Consider the following 22,291-nt stretch of genomic DNA (forward strand, 5'->3'; position numbering starts at 1 on the left):
GACAAATGGTTCCCTAGAATGTAGCATCATCAAATTATGACACCTCCCATCCACTGAGGGCTAATTGTATAAGTGATTTGCTAAACACTTTACAATTATTGCATTTCATCCTCTAGTCCCTGCAGGTGGAAATCATTATGACTTTTCCAATCTTGTCATTGAGAGCTCTGAGGCTTACCTAGGTAATCTGCCCGAAATTACATGCTTAATAAATGGCAGAACCAGCTCTAAAAGAGGGTCAGCCCACCGTGGCCCATGAGCAAAACCGAACCAGCCTCCTATTTTTGTGTGGCCCATGAGCTAAGAATAGTTTTCACACTTTTAATGATTGAAAAAAAAATCAAAAGGCGAATATTTCACAACTCTTAAAATTATATGAAATTCAAATTTCAGTGTCCATAAATAAAGTGTTAATGGAACACAGCCATGCCCATTCATTTACATATTGTCTGCCGCAGATTTTGAGTAGTTGCAACAGAGGCCGTGTGGCTCACAAAGCATAAAATATTTACTACCTGGCTCTTTACAGGACAAGTTTGCCTATCCCTCTTCCAAAGCACAGGATCTTAATCCTTGTTCCAAAGTTTCCAAGAAAGCGCCAAGGCCAGCATCAGAGCCCTGAGTGCCAGGGTTTCTAGACCCTCCTACCCCTTGGAATGAGGCCAGACAAGCTATCTAAATCACCAAACCTCTCTGGGGCTTAAATGCAAAAATACACATCATCATTACGCCCTGCCCAGCTCCAGAGACTGACAGCAGATGAAAACAAAATAATGTACGTGCAAGCATTTTGTAATCCGGAAAGCACTCTATAGAAATGGGCAGGATTACTAAATTATTTGATGGGAAGAAAGGAGGTTGGCATGAGGAAAATAAGCCAGTTTGGGGGAGGGGAGTTCTGCTTTGCTTTTGCATGATTCGTTAATGAAACAGAGCAAACCTGCTAGAAATGGCCTTTGGTGTAAACCCTGTGCCCCTCGCTCATCTAGCAGTTTCTTTGGCCCTGCAGAGAGGAATCATCCCTCAAGCATCCGTATTCCTATTTGGCCAGTGTCTCTGCCCCAGAGAAGTGGCTTACCTGGCCTTCCCAAGTTTGACCCACTTCCCAAGGAGTGGGCTTCCTCCCCGGGGAATCTCAAGGTGCTAGGAAGACTTCCCTATCCCCACATCCTCCCTGTTCTTTCTGTTCACTGATTTGCAAAAGATCACAGAGATTCATTTCTATCTTTATTCCGAACTCTTTAAAACACTTGTTTAAATATTTCTGGAATAGGCTGCCGTTAAACCCTACTGTTTTTTTCTGTAGTGTGAACAAGTCAGTTGATCACTGGACCAACAGATATTTACTAAGGTCCTCCAACGTGCCGAGGGAGGAAAATATAGTACGTAGATCGATGACCCCCAGGAAGGAGGCAATTTGAGGGACCAGCAGGGGAAGCTAGGAGGGTGAAATTAAAGCTGGTACCATCACCACAGTACTGAACCAACTCCATTTTCCGAAGTGTCTAAGCAAGTGAAAGGTGGAGAGGAAGGTACAGCGAGAGTTCCTGAGGTAGAGAACAGTTCTGTCTAATAGAGAAGATTAAAGGTGTGAGGCACGTCTCGAGTAGGAAGGGATATTTGGAGCTGCCGCCTGGTAGTTCAGGGGTGGGGTCCACTGCTGCAATGAACCCCCTCAGCCACCTACAGGAAACCTGCTGTCCTCGGGGCTCTCAACACAAAAGCCAATCTGGAACCCGACGGCAGCCCTGCTCGCCTACACCCCGACCCGCCCAAGAGTCCCTGCTGGCACCGAGGATGCCTGATGCTCAGCCGATCTTTTCAAAGTAAGAGGCAAACAAAACTGTGTGCAGAATTGGATGTTTATTTCCACCATCTGCGTGGCAATACAAGTTCAAGTAATAATGGCATCCGCTCTCCATCGTATTAGGGAACCATTTAAACATCCACAGCCATTTACTGATTATAAACACACACTAAAAAAAAAAGCGGCATGGCATGTGGCCCCGCACCTGCTGCCTTTGTGTGTCAGTCAATTTCATGCCTAGGAAGCACTGGGCTCCATGGGAATGGCTATACAAGCAGTTTGGTTGGTTGTGGATTTTCTTTTTGTTTCCTGGGGAACAGCATAAACCAAGTTGGCCCCAAAATGCACTTGCTGCAAATAGATGGGAATAAATGGAAAATAGACAATGATCATAAATGCAAACAAAAATGCTGAATTTCCTAAGGTTAAAATGTCCATTTGCTTATAATTAGTAGATTAAAACTAATGAGTATTTTTACTGGCTTTCAAGCAAACTTAGCAGGGGTCACTGTGCAAAAGGCTCCTATCTCCCACCTGCCACCACCTCCACCCCAGAAGGTTTGAGTCACCAGGTGATGACAAATAGGGCATAAATTGAACATGGTGAGAGAGGCATGGGAAATGGAAGGCACAAAGAGAAACTGATGCATTTCACAAGGGAAAAAAAAGAAAGTTTACCCAAAAGCTGTGACAATGTTTACTAGATCAACTTTTTATCTTGCAAAGGGTTTCTTCACCTCCTTCAGACCTGCCCCTGCCCTGTCATAGGCCAGTAGGTGGCTCCTGCCTCAGTTCTGACCTTAATTAGCTGTGTGACTTTGGGTAGTCAGCCATTCTCAGAACTGTGTTCTTACTGGGCAAAGCTTAAAAGGGGGAATTTCATTTCCAGGTTAACTTCTTCAAGGAGAGGTTTTGCTTTTGTTTTTTGTTCTGTTCTTTTTGTTTTTGTTTCTGGACAGCTTTCTAGCTAAAAGTACTTTCTGCCTTTATGGTGTAAAGGACCAATTTACTGCCTATGAACACATTCTTTGGAGGGGGGAATGTGGAAAAAACACTCTCTCAGCTTTTTATCTGGTCAAAAGCCCCAAGTACTTCCTAAAAGTTCCTGTCTCTCTAAAGTGGTCCATGAGATACATCAGACATTCTTCTCATTGAGCGTCACACTCAGCTCCTCTGATCCATCCCAGAGGGGGGCCCTGTCTGCCTCCCTTCTCCTCTGAAAACTGGTTTTGAGATGGCACTCAACCTTCCACTGCTCATTAAACCTGGCTGGCTGGAGCCCAACACAATGACTCAACTAGCCTTCTACACATTTATTTAGAATAAGGGTTCCCTCTATATATCTAGAATGATTACCCCCACTGCCTTATAGGCTTAATCTAATTTGGGGTTCTAACTCGCAGCCTTATGTAAAGGAAGTTAGCATTGAAATTGAATTGTTATACACGACTATGGACTGAAGTCCATTTCTTATGATAACCAGTGAAACCTGGAGCAGGTCAAATGGCAATTTCTCCAGCATCCTGGAAGATCTTTAGGAGCCCATTTGGAGTACATCCTTCATAAATCCAGTATTATTAATCCATGGGAAAGTCGTTAGAAAAACACCATCTCAAGCCTCCTTCTCTCTGCACTTGTCTAATTTTCTCTGGTTCCTCAAGCCATCTGTTTCTCACCTCTTCTCCCTTTTCCACTAAAATCTACCCTTAGGGGATCTTATTTGGATCATGACTCAAATGTAAAAAAAAAAAAAAAAAATGGTAATTAGAGAAATGAACAATGATAGCATATTTGATGATATCAAGATATTATGTTAATTTGGGGGGGTGATAATAGTATTGTGACTTTTTAAAAAATGAGTCCTTTACTTAGGAGATCCATGTTGAAATGTGAGCTACACCTTGAAATGCCTGAGATTTGCTTTCAAATAAGAGGGTGGTAGAGGGGACACGAAATTGGACTTGACAAGTGCCAAAGATGAGTGATGAATACTGGGCCTCATTATATGGTTTGCTCCACTTTTGTATATGTTTGAAATTTTCTATAATAAGTTTTCTTTAATAACCCACTCTTAGGGAAACATCTGATAAACTCATACAAACTAAGATGTCACTAACTGATAAGGATAAATAGCAGTTATCTATTTCCTGATGTATCTACACTTTAACAGGAGAAAGAAAGACTTAAGACAAAGAAATGAATCCAACAGTGGCAAGTAAGACGGGAGCAAAGGGGAGAGAAGGGAGGGAAGGGGCCACAAGGAAAACAGCCGCTCGAACCAAGAACTCTGAATACAGTTCCAGTCTCAATTTTCTTTTTTTCCATCTGACCTAACAGGATTTAATCAAGATCAGGCCAATAAACACAGCTACAGTTTTTTAAATTGAAGTATAGTTGATTTACAATGTTGTGTTACTTTCAGATATACAACAAAGTGATTCAGTTTTATATAATATATTCTTTTTCAGATTCTTCTTCAGTTTACAAAGATGTAAACTTGGGAGCCACGATCAGTCATTCTACTATAAAGTCATTTAAGAATAGGGCTAAATATAATAAACTGCTATGCTTGCAGGTCTGCTGACTATACCAAAAACTTTGGTCAGATAATACAATGGATGTGGAAGTCACAATGAATGAACTTTCTCGGTACATTTTTGCTGGGTTGTGATCTGAAATTTCAGGTACATAAAATAGTTAATGCACTTTAAATATGTTTCTTAAAAAGAATACTCAGGGGGCTTACCTGGTGGTGCAGTGGTTGAGAGTCTGCCCGCCGATGCAGGGGATATGGGTTCGTGCCCCGGTCTGGGAAGATCCCACATGCCGTGGAGCGGCTGGGCCCGTGAGCCATGGCCGCTGAGCCTGTGCGTCCGGAGCCTGTGCTCCGCAACGGGAGAGGCCACAACAGTGAGAGGCCTGCGTACCGCGAAAACAAACAAACAAACAAACAAAAAACAACTCAGGTGTAAACACAATACAAAAAGAAACTCATAAAAATGAAAGTAGAAAAATTCTGGAAAAAGAAAAAAAAGATCGTCATCTAAAATCAAGTACATACTTTTTAATTTCCACTGGAGATGAGCAAAATTCATTGATGACTCCCTCTCAAAAAACATTCTACTAATAAACTAATGAAGAAATTTTAATTTTTGAAATTTAATTTAAATCTAGTACAAATTGGTACATTATAGCTTTATGCAGACCACCATAGCAGTTATTAATGGCAAGTGCTATGTTTTAGGCACTGAGTTAATCACTTTACTTGTTATCTCATTTAACTCTCAATCCTATAGGATTGTACCCATTTCACATATGACGAGACTGAGGTTCAGAGAGGTTAAATATGTGAACTCACATGGTCAGTAAGTACCAGTGCAGAGATCTAATTCCAAATCAAATGAGAACTACATGTAAAATTCAGATAGTACAATTTAAAAATGAAATTTGCTGAAGAAGGAAGTGACACTATTTTATTTTTAATTAAGGTGTTTCCTTTAGAAAAGATTCAATACTTCCAAGCCTCCAACTTTCTATAGTCAATAGATCCTTTGGGAAATGGTTGCTGGTTTTTTTTCTTTTTTAAATAATCTAGCCTCCACCCCCGTGACTCATGATTCTCATTATAAAGTATGCCTTTTCTTGCTGATTTCTGGGCAAGTCGATACTGTTGACTGAATCAAAAAATGGGCAAGTAATTTAATGTTAGTTATCTGTACTTTCAAATTGTATCTGGAGCAGTGATTAGGTAAAATAATATAATGCACTATCAATGATCTATTAAAAATTTATTTCATGTAATAAATTATACAGTTTAGTTGTATTTATACATAGTCTACACCAAAAGTATTTTTGGAAACATCTTTTTCTTTTAGTGTAACATACAGGTTAGCAGGCTGACACCAGCTTCAATTCTAACAGCTAAAATCCCCCACAATTAAACATTTATATGTATAAATATGAAGAACATAGCCTTTCCTCACATTTCTCTGAAAGTTCAAGTTGATACCACTTGATAAAAACAAGACCATATAAACATTTCCAGATTTTGCTTAAGGTCTTAGATTGAACTGTAGAACATTAGGTGGAAAATTATAACGATATATTCATTAGCCTTGAACTCATCATCTTACATGTGTACGTTACCATAATGGCCAACAAAGAGCATGCAAGTAAAAAGGAAGGCACAAAAGGAAGCAGTGGGTAAGTCTTAGACCTGTACACTGAGTAGCCACAAGAGACAAATAATCAACACAATTTGACAGACAAGGAAAAAGACTGTTCACTGGATTTCTTGATGTTATACGTTAACAGCATATTCAATTGTTTTTATCAGATTATTCAGAAGGTATCAAACTTCTGAAATGATCAAACTTCTGTGTACACAAATTCAGTTACAAAATAAGGTCAGCCTCCTGAATGCAAAACATAACAAAACCATTTAAGGGCTTGGCAGAAATTAGTACATCTTAGACAGTGGGAAAGAAAACCCAACTTTCATATGCACCAAATGTGGATGTATTCAAAAAAATTTATCTGAGTGTATTATCAATGAGACTCATCAGGGTTTGTCATTGTCGTCAATTGTTGGCTATTTTCCTCTATGAAAGAACACAAGAATTTAACTCATGATGAGCTACTAATTCAATATTAAAGTAACATTGCTGGTTAAAAAAAATTATCTTTGTTTTAATTTTAATTTTCCTAAAACGTTATCACAGCCATATAGTCTAAAAATAAAAGCACATCCCATAGCTCAGACCTCAATTACAGTTCTTATTATAGTTGTTAGAGAAACAGAACCACAATAGAGGTATGTGCTATGGCAAAATATTAGAAAAAACTTAAAAGTTATCATTCTGCATATCAAGTGCCTATTGGCTGAACATAACTGTATTCAACAGTTCATATTCGGACACCTTGTCAACTAATGCAAAAAGCTAAATAAAAAGATTTATAGTTGAACACAGAGTTCCTAAGGCTAGTATCACACGGAGGGAGAATTTGTCAGCAGAGAACTTAGGAGCCAAATTGAGAATTGGATTTAAAATACCTTTCCCTGCTGTGTGTATAATTAGTAATACGTTCGGTGACCTAAAGAATATTTCATGTTATTCAATTTTCTTTTCGGGGCAGACTACCACAGCCCAATGACTTTAAAAACCAAACTCCAAAATTCTACCTGATAGTCTTAATAAGGGCAGTCGGATCATAAAGACAGAAAAGGACATCTTAGTCACTGACTGGAAAAGATATCATCCGTTGCCCCTCTGCCCCAGTACGAGAATAACTGAGGCCAATTATGAGGATTACCAATCATTACTAGCAGGCTAAAATAAATAACTGTATGCTTTTTTATACTTACATGTGGAGATGAGAGACAGCAAGTCAAAGGACACTGGGGTGGTGGCAAAGGAAAGCCTCAATATGCAGAACCTACAACATCCCTTCAAAAATTCTTGTGACTTCTCCGACCTCAAGGTCAAATTGAAACCAGCAGGAATAGAGCTGGAATTCCAAAACCTCTGAAAAGAAAGGACTAATAATAAAAACTGCAGCTGATTTTTATGCACCAGGAATGAAATGTTATAACATATCTATCACTCACATGTGGGTTCATGTAATTTATCTTCAATTAGAATTATTATCTATTCAGCAGCTGAAGCCCAAGAACTGCTGATACACTGCAGATGAGAAAACATTTGCTGGTCTCTCGGCTCTGGCCTTTTTTAAACTAAATGATGATCCCACAATATAGATCACTCGTTCTAGAAAACAATCTTGGCTTACGTGGACGGTATGCTGCACTGCCAGCATCTACATCTGCAACATCACTTCATTCCTTTTCACAGATTCCAGAGGGTCTATAGCAACTCTTCAGCTTATTAGTTCTACAATTCAGTCTCAAATTCACATTAAAAAAGTATACAATTTTTTAATCCAGGATTTACCCCTTTGAAAGAAGTTATTATAGCTATTTAAAGAACCCAGACACTTCAAATATCTGAACCCCAAAGATACAATAATTTTAAAGTAATCTTTACAATATTTGTAATTAAGTACTTTATCTCAACACAGTTGACTTCCAAGGTTGTCAAGCCAGTGTCCAAAATATTCTAACTTACCCGTGGGAGTGGCAGCTGTCTGAGCTCACATTTAACATAGTTTACAATGCCAAAACAATAGAGAAAAACACCATCCAGAAAGCTACGTGGCATTCTCTACTGCAGTGTTTTCAAAAGTTCGTTCAATGGGATGTCGGTAAGTATTTAATTAAAAAAAGGGTTCCATCTTTAGATAAGGATACATTCAAACTGGAATAGAAGGGATTCTTAGAAACTTTAATATGCCAATAGGCAGGTTTGCAAAGTCCCCAACTTATTTGCCCGTGGAACCTTTTATACCCATGAGCGTCTCTTAGGAAAAAATGCTCCACAGAGCAAGTCTTGAGAAATACAGCTTTGACATTTTGGTGCATTCAGAGGCTTCACTAACTCCTTAGGCTATGAGACATCAGTCTATTTCTTAAAATTAACAACAAACGTAATAGTTATAGCCAGTACATCTGGAATTTCAGACTCAGAAAGTAAGCATATGGGCAATGAAAAGGGAATACACCTGTTCTTCATACTCCATCATTTTCACCTCTCCAGCAAAAATATGTTCAGAATCCCCATGTTAACCACTCTTAATGACAGCTGTGCAAAACACCTGAACAAACCAACCAAATATACAGACTCCTTGAAGCAAAACAATGGAATAAAGTTTTCACTTTCCCAAATGGAAAAATGCACACATGCCATATTAACAATTTGTAATTACATATTTAGAAATGGTAACCTCGGTTTTCACTTAAGAATCTATATGCTGTGGAAGCAACCTAAGTGTCCACTGACAGATGAATGGATAAAGATGTGGCACATATATACAATGGAATATTACTCAACCATAAAAAGAAATGAAATTGAGCTATCTGTAGTGAGGTGGATGGACCTAGAGTCTGTCATACAGAGTGAAGTAAGTCCGAAAGAGAAAAACAAATACTGTATGCTAACACATATATATGGAATCTAAAAAAAAAAATGGTTCTGAAGAACCTAGGGTCAGGATAGGAATAAAGACGCAGATGTAGAGAATGGACTTGAGGACATGGGGAGGAGGAAGGGTAAGCTGGGACGAAGTGAGAGAGTAGCACTGACATATATATACTACCAAATGTAAAATAGATAGCTAGTGGGAAGCAGCCACATAGCACAGGGAGATCAGCTCGGGGCTTTGTGACCCAGGGGTAGGGAGGGTGGGAGGGAGACACAAGAGGGAGGGAATATGGGGATATATGTATATGTATAGCTGATTCACTTTGTGATACAGCAGAAACTAACACAACACTGTAAAGCAATTATACTCCAATAAAGATGTTAACAAAAAAAAATCTATATGCTGTTTAGTTGGTAACATTTATAGAGCTACCTTCTTTGAAGTACTACTGAATAATTCAAGTTGCTATGGAAAACTTCTCTTTACTGAGGAGTTCTTTTACTTTAGAGAAGTTTTTAACAACCTCAGCACTACTGACATTTTGGGCTGGATAAATCTTTGTTTTGAGAAGTTGTCTTGTCCATTGTAGGATGTTGAACAGCACCCCTGGCCTCCCCTCACTAGATGTCAATAGCATCCTACTAGGTTTCACAATCAAAAAAGATCCCCAGGGGCTTCCCTGGTGGCGCAGTGGTTGAGAGTCCACCTGCTGATGCAGGGGACACGGGTTCGTGCCCCGGTCCGGGAGGATCCCACATGCCACGGAGCGGCTGGGCCCATGAGCCATGGCCGCTGAGCCTGCGCGTCCGGAGCCTGTGCTCCACAACGGGAGAGGCCACAACAGTGAGAGGCCCGTGTACCACAAAAAAAAAAAAAAAAGATCCCCAGAGAATTCCCTGGTGGTCCAATGGTTAGGACTCCACGCTTTCACTGCTGAGGGCGAAGGTTCCGTCCCTGGTCGAGGAACTAAGATCCCACAAGCCATGTGGCATGGCTGAAAAAAAAAACCAAACAAAAAAACCCCAAAAATATCTCCAGCTGTTACTTAGATATAAGAAGCCAATCATCCCCAGTTGAGATCCATTTCTGTTGAGCAAAAATTAAAGCTTACACCTTGACCTTGACTCTGCTTTCCTGGGAAATGTCCATTTTCCAGGCATTCTGTGACTTACACATATCAACAAACATCTACTAATTAGTAGCATTAGTGATCTTTCTAAATTCCGTGTGGTCAGAAACATAAGTAATTTGTGAATGATAGAGAATGGTCAGAAGAAAGCAGTCCACACATTTCAAAGAGAATTAGAGTAATGTGTAATTTTACTATCATTATATTAGTAAGAATTATCTGAATCATAATGTTTATTTGGCAAATATTTAACAATTAGAAAAACGCTAATTGTACATTATAACCTGTTAAGGATAATGATTGAGGCAGTCTAAGAACAACAAATGTAACAATCGTCAATGGCTAGCTCAGACCATGTTCTATTCCTTGACCAAATATTCTCCATGAAATTCTCAATTCAAAAATCTCAAGTCTTGTCTTTAAACTGCTAGCTTATACGGTAGCCTCATCACTTTTTTAAAATTATCACAAAGAAACCCTTCACATGTCATCAGGAAGAATCCTGGCATGTGCCAAGAAGTACATTATCTGGTTTTAAAGCCATTTCTTCTATAACCACATCTTCAGTTTTATCATAATTGTCAACTCCAGATACATCACTCTCTTTATTTTGTTCTTTTCTTACTGTCTTTAAACACTTGTCAAGTCTATTTATGAACAAGTCCACATCCTGTGTCTTCATACCGATGGCTGATGCGGCATTGAGGTAAGCACAAGGGTAATTATTTGTATGTGACATAAAGCCTCTGAAAGTGTAGCCACTCACAGTCTGCACAGACCCAAGAGGCACAACCCTGAAAGGGAAAAGATTTACCAATTTAGTATGTCTGGTGATGTTAACAGAGTATCACCCATAAACAAAAGAAAGCTGTGTTACTAAGCCTTACACCTACTTAGTAAGAAGTTTAATAACAGCCATAAATCGAAGCCTATGAAAACAGACTGCGGCCTTAAAATAAAATTATACAGTGCACTTCACATAGGAAGTACTACCTGATGCTTATCATTTACTTATCTTCTATTAAAGAGCTACAAGCTCTAGGAATCAAAAACACCTTTACATCTTCAAAAAGGTAAAAAGAAAGTTGTTTTTGTATCAAATACCAGAATCTGATTTCACATATACACACTTTAATGGAATATTTAAGTTTGTAAATCAAACCACTTTGATTAACTGCCGTGTATCGCCTCAAGTAATCAATAGACTAGAATTACATCTATCTGATCACATTATGCAATGGAGGGTTTTAAAGCCAGGATCCAGCAGAAATTACATAACTGCTTACAGTGGGTTGATGGTCAGCTATCATTAAATTCAGCAACGGTACATGCATTTTTAAAGCTTGATTTCACCGTCATACTTGATATAAGCAGATTTCTAACAGTACTCTTTTTTTTCTAAGAACTCAATTAAGATCAACCTAAACATAAAGACAAATAGTGGCAACACTAAAAACCAAGGCCAAGAAAACCATTTTAGAAGTGTCAAAACTATGCTGCGTATAGATATAGCTCATCAAGGTAAAAGGTGAATTAATCTAAGATGTTTTTCCTTTTAAAAAGTTGTTCTTTGATGTGAAATCTCTAACCTCTGGTAGTCAGAGAGAAATTCTTTAGCAGAAGCACGTAAAGAAGAGTACTTAGAGCAAGGTACTTTTCAAGTCATTTTTCTCTGACCTCATCAAACATAAAATGAAAAATGAAATTCATCTTAAGCTATGTACATATAAAAGCAAAAAGGAGATTTTTCAAAGGCAGTACTTAGACAAGAATTGCATAGCGTTTTCAGTTTGGGAAATGGACTTTTCCTTAAAAACATTTTCACTTAAACTTAGTAATGAAGACAACTTATTTCTAACACCATGTGACACCACTGAAGATAATCTAACAAAGGAAAATAAAGACAAAAATTTGTACAGAGGGGTAATGAACTTTGTTTTTACATGTCTATTAAAGCAAACAAGATTCGTATCTTTCCTGTGACTATTTCACGTTCCACAGGTGACTGACTGTGTGACAGCCTTGCAGATCCTCTACCTCATCATTCTTTTCCTCCACGATGAATTCTCAGGTGCAGTTCAGCACATACTTGGGGGACTTATTGTTAAAGAAAGGTGCTTTATTAGAGTTAATTTTGAAAAGTGAAATAAATCTAATCCTCTTTTAAACATACTTACCTGGCTCCAGAAACCTGTCTGGTAAAAAGCATGGAGCCAAGCCGAGTGACAGCTTTGTCACAGTGTTTATCTAGTGTTTTAAGCGTCATAGCTGAAAAAGAAAAAAGTATTCCAGTGAGCCTTGGTTCACCAGCACAAAACCACTTAAGAAACAAACAATCACAGAGACATCACTTTTTTTATTGTGCTAATAAACATGTAACATAAAATTTACCATCTTACCCAATTTTTAGGTATACAGTTCAGTGGTATTAAATACATTCAATCTCGTTACACAACGATCATCACCATCCATCCCCATAACTTTATCTTATAAAACTGACACTCTATACCTATTAAACAATAACTCCCCATTTTCCCCTCCCCCTGGCAACCAGCATTACACTTTCTGTCTATGATTTTGAGTACGCTAAGTACCTCATATCGGTGGAATCATACAGCATTTGTCTTTTTGTGACTGTCTTATTTCATGGAGATATCACTTTTTATTCATTGTCACATGGCACCATTTCACTTTAATGCATTTAATAAATTATAGTAAGGATTTGTTTCCATATCAGATAAAAATATGTTAACATAAACATGCTCAGAATCAGAAGAGAATTTCCATATCACACTTCCAAAAAGTGAATTTTCCAATTAAATAAATGGAACAATGACACGGATAATATTACTTACTATACTAGATACTTTACAAATATAATCTCAACCATTTTTAACAACTTTGTATGTGAGGGATCATTATCTCTACTTATAGACAGGGAAAAGGAAGTTAGAGGCTAGTACATGGCAGAACTGGGATTCAAATCATACCGTATCACCTTCTATAATATCTACATAGATTATAAACCAACAAAGGACTGATTGGGGTGATTTTATTATCTATCAGTGGTCAAATGGTTTTCCAAGGAAGCCCATTCCTGAAAAAGGCTTCAATTACAAATTATTATTTCCTTACTTTCCTCAGATATACATGAAATATGAACTATATTATACTATATATATTCACAAATTAAAAGGGGTAATCATGAAGTTTAAAAGTTAGTTAAATGCATAAAAGTCAACATTCTTTTTATCCTGTTTAGTAGTTCTTGTACTACATGACAAAATGAAATGATCATAAATACAGATTTCTCTAACACAGGCATATTCAAGAAAATAAATAATAACAGCATTAAAAATTAAAAGAATATCTTTAATGTTATGGTGTTTTGTTAACTGGTAGAAATTTTAAAATATTTATATAGAGTCCTTATCAGTGACCAAGTTATTTTGGTGAGAAGCAAGAGTTAAAAGTATTATTTTCCATATATTCAGTATAACACTTAACATAGATTTGAATTCTTTCAGCGTATAGGTTTTATATTAGAAATACATTACAGCATATCGTCACCTTATCTTTGATAAAGGAGGCAGGAATGTACAGTGGAGAAAGGACAGCCTCTTCAATAAGTGGTGCTGGGAAAACTGGACAGGTACGTGTAAAAGTATGAGATTAGATCACTCCCTAACCCCATACACAAAAATAAGCTCAAAATGGATTAAAGACCTAAATGTAAGGCCAGAAACTATCAAACTCTTAGAGGAAAACATAGGCAGAACACTCTATGACATAAATCACAGCAAGATCCTTTCTGACCCACCTCCTAGAGAAATGGAAATAAAAACAAAAGTAAACAAATGGGACCTAATGAAACTTCAAAGCTTTTGCACAGCAAAGGAAACCATAAACAAGACCAAAAGACAACCCTCAGAATGGGAGAAAATATTTGCAAATGAAGCAACCGACAAAGGATTAATCTCCAAAATGTATAAGCAGCTCATGCAGCTCAATAACAAAAAAACAAACAACCCAATCCCAAAATGGGCAGAAGACCTTGGAGCTCCAATGGCACCATCGGTTAGCGTGCGGTACTTATACAGAAATGGGCAGAAGACCTAAATAGACATTTCCCCAAAGAATATATACAGACTGCCAACAAACCCATGAAAGAATGCTCAACATCAGTCATCATTAGAGAAATGCAAATCAAAACTACAATATCATCTCACACCAGTCAGAATGGCCATCATCAAAAAATCTAGAAGCAATAAATGCTGGAGAGGGTGTGGAGAAAAAGGAACACTCTCGCACTGCTGGTGGGAATGTGAATTGGTACAGCCACTATGGAGAACAGTATGGAGGTTCCTTAAAAAACTACAAATAGAACTACAATATGACCCAGCAATCCCACTACTGGGCATATACCCTGAGAAAACCATAATTCAAAAAGAGTCATGTACCAAAATGTTCATTGCAGCTCTATTTACAATAGCCTGGAGATGGAAACAACCTAAGTGTCCATCATCGGATGAATGGATAAAGAAGATGTGGCACATATATACAATGGAATATTATTCATCCATAAAAAGAAACGAAATTGAGCTATTTGTAATGAGGTGGATAGACCTAGAGTCTGTCATACAGAGTGAAGTAAGTCAGAAAGAGAAAGACAAATACCGTATGCTAACACATATATATGGAATTTAAGGGAAAAAAAACGTCATGAAGAACCTAGGGGTAAGACAGGAATAAAGACACAGACCTACTAGAGAACGGACTTGAGGATATGGGGAGGGGGAAGGGTAAGCTGTGACAAAGCAAGAGAGAGGCATGGACATATATACACTACCAAATGTAAGGTAGATAGCTAGTGGGAAGCAGCCACATATCACAGGGAGATCAGCTCCGTGCTTTTGGACCACCTAGATGGGTGGGATAGGGAGGGTGGGAGGGAGGGAGACGCAAGAGGGAAGAGATATAGGAACATATGTATATGTATAACTGATTCACTTTGCTATAAAGCAGAAACTAACACACCACTGTAAAGCAATTATACTCCAATAAAGATGTTAAAAAAAAAAGAAATACATTACAGCATTTATAAAGGCTGACTAAACTTTTAAAATTTACAAATTAGCACTGTAATGAAATTAGAAACATCACTGTAACCAGAAAGAATTCATACTCTTTCTAGAAACACCAGCTTCCCACTGGGGATGGTTCAGAAGTACAATTTTTTTTTAAAGAAAAAAAATTACCTAAAGATATGGGATTGTGAGGTGTATGCAACACTCTTTCATTGTAGGCTTCTGACAGCTTCTTTAGTTGGTTGGACAAATATGAAAACATTTCCTGCAACAACAAAATGTTACATTTAAAGAAAATCAAATAAACACTCACTGCAACTTGCTAGATTTAATAAAACAACCCTGATTGGTGTACAGTCTATGCTGTGAATTAACTCCTTCATATGCCCTAGGAGCAATTCTTTTCCTTTGCCACAATATAGAAAGATTTAAAGCTGCCAGAATTATCAGAAACCACAGGATTTAAAGGTAAAGAACCAGCACATTTCCTGCTCTGGGGCTATCACATATCTATCACAAATCCTCCAGGGCTACCAAATCACAGAACCTCCAGGGCTACCACTCTAGTCCAAGCAGCCATTAACCTCTCCCCTGGACCACAGCAATAGATTCTAAATGACTTCTCTGCCTACTTTCCCACCCCTCCAGACAGAGGCCACAGTGGTCTCTCAAAAACATGAATCAGATCATGTCCCTCCCAATGACTTCCTCCTGTAAGTGTTAAAAAAATCAAACTCTTCATCCACGTGATACACCCCAGCCAACACACCCAACTCAGTGACAGTCATTCCCTCCACTCACTATATGCTAGCCACATCAGCCTCCTTTCCAATCCCTGAACATGTCAGAACCTTTGTGCCTGTTTCCCCTGGACTTGGAAAGCTCTTCTCCCAGATGATTCCAAGAGTGGTCCCTTTTGTCACAATGTAAGGAGACCTTTCTTTATTACTTCCCTGTTAAAGTAGCTCTCCGACTCTGCCCACCCCCAACTCCCAATCTCCCTCCAACACCATTACCTATTTTGGTTCCTTCACTATACTTACCACAGTCTGAAATTTCTCTTTAATTTGCTTAAATAAATATTGCCTATGACTACCTATTAGAATGGAAAAACTCCTTGAAAGCGGGGACTTTCTATCTTCTTCACCACTGCTTTCCTAACAGCAAGAAAAACGTGCCAGACTTTTAGTATGTGCCAGACTTAGGAAGAGGCAGTTTAAAAATGTACTGCCTTTAAATATTATAAACTTAAAATCAACAATTCCCTTAACTCAATTAAAAGAACACAGCATCTAAAAACTAAAAATTGTATTCTTGATCCTACTCTGAAAAATAGTGTATACCCAGTAGTAAAAAATAAAAATACATATATTTTACAAGTACAAAATCCCATGTGCACGTGTATGTGAGAATTTAATAAACCTACAAATAAATATTAAGTTGGCAACTGTTTGACCTAAAATTGTATTTTCTTCTCCTAGTAAGCACTTTAAAAGTGTTGAAACGAAAATCTGCCCAAGTGAGTCTGCAGCTGAACAAAACCCATTTGCACTGACCTCCTCCAGCCACAGTCAAAACATAAAAACTCTAATGATGCACCGAAGAGCCAAGGGCCAACGGAGTACCCAAGTGGGGACAGGAGGAAATGATACTTCAACTTCAAAGGCCACGTAAGCGGCTTCAGTTTTCTCTAAGGTGAGGGTTGGATCGTCTGATCCCACAGTGAGACCCAGAGTAGCTTTTTCATTTCTAAAGTACGTAGTAGATGACTAACTCCAGCTTTTGTTAGGTAAAGATTTTAAAAAGAGGGAAATTCTTACCAGGTTTATGAATTATTAATGAGTCTCCTTAAGACCACAAACATTTTTATCCTTGTCAACACAGTATATTTTATATTCTGAACTAAAAAACTTTAATAGTCATTCTTAAATTTTTAGGATATTTTATAAGATCAATTCTCAGCATGCCAGAATGATGAAATCTCAGATCACTAAAATGTACTGATTCTTTTTATATTCAAAAAGTTAACACCCACATCTGTCATACTGAATGAAGCTATAAGTAAACATACTGTTATATGTAATAAGTCTTTCTCTTTTGTCATTAAAAAAAGTGTATAGAAATCCTTAAGGATGCATATGTTATCACCACTTGCAGAAACAGAAAAAAGAGTAGGCATCTTTTCTTAGACATATAAAGATTTCCTGGCCCCTCCTTCTTAAACTAATATTGATGTTCACTTCAGAAGGTGAAACAATAAGAAAATCAAATGAAATTTAAAAATCAAGAGTTTTTCCTGCAACTGAAACAATTCATAATCTTTTAGTACCACACCAGAGTTAATGAAGAGTAGAATTCCTAGGTTTCATTTATATTTTCATCTACTATGAAGTAACTAGGTCATAATTTAAATGCTCAGTGTTGGGAATTCCTTGGCAGTCCAGTGGTTAGGACTTGGCACCTTCACTGCCGAAGGCCCGGGTTCAATCTGGTCGGAGATCTAAGATCCCACAAGCCACATGGCGAGGCCAAAAATAAAATAAAATAAAATAAATGCTCAGCGTTGTTTAAAAAAGAAAAAAGGAGTCACACATTTTAACTTAGATATTAACTGTTGATTCTTCTTCATTATATTATACACCAAAGTCTTAATCTGCATCTAATTCTTACTCTTGGGCTTCCCTTGTGGCGCAGTGGTTGGGGGTCTGCCTGCCGGTGCAGGGGACGCGGGTTCGTGTCCCGGTCCGGGAGGATCCCACGTGCCGCGGAGCAGCTGGGCCCGTGGGCCATGGCTGCTGGGCCTGCGCGTCCGGAGCCTGTGCTCCGCGACGGAGGAGGCCACGGCAGTGAGAGGCCCGCGTACCGCCAAAAATTAAAAAAAAAAGTAATTCTTACTCTCAAATTCATTAACCTCTCATAAGCAGAAACAAATCTGATAACCAGGAAATGCCTTTTACAGACTCCTACATTTTCCCCCCTAACAACAAAAAAACTTATTTCAATTGTGAGGGCCAATTTAGAATATTATTCTACCTAGTCATGGCTGCCACAATAATCACCAATGCAGTTACAATTGTAGTGTGAAAGGAACCTGATGAGTGGTTAATTTGTCCTTAATTTGTACTTAGCTATTTCTTAAAAAGAAAAAAAAAAAGAAATGTTTCCTCAGTAACACCCCTAGAGGGTGCTTTTAAATTTACTAATGCATACGTGGCTATTAAAAAACAAATTTTCCCAATGTTAAATTTCAATATTTAACAAATTAGTTCTAACCAGTTCTATCAATGACTTGCTAATGCCACTACAACTGTAGCTAACATTAGGATAAAAATCTTCAGACTAAACGTAATACTAACTCAATCACATATCACTAGTAAACGGGAGTAAACAAAAAAGAATATATTAGTGAGTCAAGTTCACATCCATCCGCAAATATTTTTATTATCTCTACTCCATATAAAGTGTTATGATAGGTAATCCAATAAGCAAAGCAGTTTACAGTATCTTAAAGCTCAATGTACTGAATCCTACAGTATTTCTCATATTAAGGTCCTAAATGCTCTCCCATTGATATCACTACATTTTAAAAATATCATTTAAGAGACTGTACCACTATTTCCTACACTAATACTTAGCTAAGCAGTTTTTATCTGACATATCAAAGGTACTCCAGAACCTGCACTATTTTTTGCTACAGTTAGATCTATAACTGACATCTATTATAAAATACTTCCGTAAAGGGAGAAATTTATAAGCACCCCAAGCAAATGTATACAGAAAGATCTTACTTAAAAGAAATGAAATATTATCGATTTTCTATGTCTCTTGTGCTGTATTTAACTTAATTTTAAAAGACTCTTCACTAGAGATAAACTGAACTGTATACCTGAATGCTAACGTCAGCTACATTTCTAGAAAAAAAATATAAAACCTTTACACCATAATTCAAGATGTTAATGGAAGAGAAGCTGAATTATATTAAGCATTATCTTTCGTATAGTCTTTTGCAAATTGATTTGCAGTTGTGAAGCCCAGCATCTAGCTTATCCCTTCCCATAACCCAAAGATGTGCATCATTCACTAAATTCTAAAGAAAAAGGTCTTATGCTTATACTGCTTCATATTACAGGATAAGATAAAAGAGAACTTCACATATTATTACAATATGCCTCATAAGGTGGGTAATACAAAAAAAAAGGAAACATAACAAGTAGTCTGGTATTTCATTGATAACATGGAAGGTTGGATGGACAACGGACTGTTGGTATGTATCCACACACACAGATGTCCTTAAGTGAAGACAACGGTACTAAATGAGGGATGCTGCTATCTATAACCGTGGCCAGGCCACAGTGTCCAGGCATACTCCTTGCATCACAGGCTAAAGCACTGCTTTCAAACTCTTCTGTTGAAGCCCCATATCCAAGCCTGAAATCTGACACTTCTGTTGAGATTCAACTACTCTACTTTCAGGGCTGCAAATCTTCTAAGTTCCCAAACTTAGCTTTATTATAGGATATTGTTTGAAACTGTATGTCTTATGTTCTCCAAGTTTCAGCTAACAAATTCCAGCCACAGGAGCAGCCAGTCCTCTGTCATTCCTCTTCTGAGCTTGTCCAGTTCAGCAGATAGTTGCAACAATGAATGATTATCTGCCTGCCCTGTTCAGCAAAGCACTCTTCTAAAAGTAAAGCTAAGCAGAATTATAATGATCTTCTCCAGAACCAAATGTGAAGAATGAACGTCTAAGACTGATCTTTCCTTCTGCATAGAGCAACTCAAAGAAATAATTTCTTCAATTTTCACCCCTTTTCTTAAAAGCCTCTTCAGTTAAACTTCCTGGTCACTTCTCCCCTCAATGAAGCAGATGTGTTGATCAGGAAGGGGCTAAGAGCAAAGAGGTTCAATTCACACCCAGAGTTCCACTCTCTTTGATCCTTTCACCCTTCAAAAAAAAAAAGGCTTGAGAAGGAATGGCTTCAAGCTGAGTTCTTGTCTTCCTCTACTGTGAAAAAGATAAAGCCTTTTTGGAAGATGTAGAGCTAGATGAAATAAACTAAAAATATCATTGTGGTGAATAAGGGCAAGGAATAAAAAAAAATTCCTAAGTTGTCTTTTAACACTCCTTTTTTAGTAGGCAATAACACCAATAATATAAAGAGGAGCTCTCAGTGATGGTATATAAATAGCTCTGGCTGGAGCAAAATAGCTTTGCCTCAGCTTCTCCAGAGCTAAACCAATAAACTATCACGATTAAATTTTCACAGTTCAAAAGCAAGTCCATTTAAACAAAAGAGGCCTTTACTTCTGCAACAAATCCAATAAAAAAACAATATTTATGCTACATATATGCAATTATGGTTTATGGAGGACATCCACATTTTTCAACAAAAATACTTTCTGTTGAATGAAGTTGTTAAAAAGCAAACTTTATGCTCTTACAATGATAGCGTTCTCAAAGTTCTCAAATGAGCATTTTTATACTCTGACAATTACTACTATAGATAGTCTCTGTTCTAAATAAATTCTATACAAAGAATTTTAAATAAAACCAATGAATACATTAGAGCCTTTGGGGTTTTACACACCTCCACTAGATAAGAACAGAGGTCAGGAGATTATCATTTTTATGGCTCAAATGCTTAGCACACAGCAGGTAAACACTTCCACAACAGTGGATGGGTGACTGGAAGCAGTGGGAAGAGTGGGAAGACAGAAAGTGCAGAGGCTTTAGCATCACCTAGACTTGGGTTCTGGCACTTATATGTGCTCCTTGGGTAAGTATACTTGTTCTAGCCTCAATTTCATCTGTAAAATGGGGATAATACCTACCTCAGAAACCGGCTCTGAGTAGTACATGAAATGAATAATGAATTCATTATAATGAAAATAATGAATTCATTATAATGAATATAATGAACCTAGCAGAATTCCTGGCATACAGCAGACATTCATAAAAATATTAGTTTCCTACCCACCTACTTTTCCCTTAGCCTAAAATAGTTTTCAGGTTGAAATAACTAACATTAGCTAGCAGGACTCCTACAGACACATGCTAATAACCTGCAGCTATAATCCTATTCTTGTCCTGTCCCTGTTCATTTCACTCTACACTATCTAGATAAAGAAAAAGAACAAAGTTCTGGATGTTACAAAGCGAGTTACCGCTTGACATCTAAAATGGAGTCTAATTCGTAACACTAAAAACATAAAATTTCCCCACAAAATATTTACCTGATGATTAATAAAGGACAAAGTCACAATGAAAAGCAGAGCTGGGCAGCCTACTCGATCCATTCACCAGCTGAGCTACATACTGCTGCAGGTCAGTCTCAAAGAAGGTGGATTTTCATTCTTGCTAAGCAAAATGTACACCTGCATGGGCCTTTGGTATCACCTAAAAGTAGCTGAAAATTTTAAAGTCAAACCCTAAATGTCAATGGTCAGAAGAAGCATGGCATAAAAGAAATTCTTAGATTCCAAAAAGATGACAGAACACCCCTAATATCAACAATTCCAAAATCCTTAGGGGTAAGAAAAAGTACTTTTGGAAGAGGAGTATCCACTAGGGAGGAAGCCCTACTCCCAGAAGTACAGTGCCTGTTACATACAACAGGTAATCACCATTTTAACTTACTCCTTTTCACAAGTTTTCAACTATATCCATATGGAGAAATGTCTCTATAAGAACATCTAAGTCACAATGGAAGTCAGTATCAAAATGTAATTTACTTTCTGCCTAATTTTATAGAAAGATACTTATTCTGTGTAAAGCAAGAAAAGACTGTACAACAGTGGACCTGTGTGTTCCCAAATGCCCTGCGTTAGTTCATTCTATAAACATCTGATGAGCGTCTACTACATAACAAGCAAAGGATGCTAAGAATAAAGGGATCAGTCGGCAAACTCCAAAGTAGGCAGTAATCTACTAGACTACCCAAAATCAAGGATCAAGTTTCACTTCAGACACCTGATGGTAATTTTTTAGGGATGTGCATTCAAACAGTCAGTTTAATTTGCTAATTAAATAAGTTTACTATCAAATTACTCAAGACTTATATTAGTTTATATAGCAAATATTTAATATTATTAGCTATTATTATTTACAGTTTCAATTCAAGAAGAACAAAAACAGGAAAAACTAAATAGTATGTTTATTTGATATTATAATAACAGCATATAAAAATTTAAAAAATTTGCATCTATATAATAAAGTATAGTTTTAAAATG

The 22,291-nt window shown here is 37.5% G+C and overlaps 1 protein-coding gene across 2 annotated transcripts in view; it reads right to left on the minus strand.

Moving 5' to 3' along the window:
- Positions 1 to 1,917: 1,917 nt before the first annotated feature.
- Positions 1,918 to 22,291, minus strand: part of SEPSECS (Sep (O-phosphoserine) tRNA:Sec (selenocysteine) tRNA synthase) — a 46,953-nt gene continuing 26,579 nt past the window's right edge. Inside the window, exons 9-12 of one of the 2 annotated variants that reach the window (XR_011377478.1) lie at positions 15,233 to 15,326; positions 12,152 to 12,242; positions 7,173 to 10,768; positions 1,918 to 4,823 (exon numbers count right to left, since the gene is read on the minus strand). Coding sequence is in view for 1 of the 2 variants with exons in the window: in XM_030832204.3 (XP_030688064.1) it covers positions 10,465 to 10,768; positions 12,152 to 12,242; positions 15,233 to 15,326 (489 nt within the window). In the remaining variant the exon portion in view is untranslated. Of the gene's footprint in view, positions 4,824 to 4,849; positions 10,769 to 12,151; positions 12,243 to 15,232; positions 15,327 to 22,291 lie in introns of those variants that run through there. The other variant, XM_030832204.3, reaches the window with a different exon arrangement.

The sequence above is a fragment of the Globicephala melas genome, chromosome 5 (genome assembly GCF_963455315.2).
Source record: "Globicephala melas chromosome 5, mGloMel1.2, whole genome shotgun sequence".
NCBI classification, from domain to species: Eukaryota; Metazoa; Chordata; class Mammalia; order Artiodactyla; family Delphinidae; genus Globicephala; species Globicephala melas.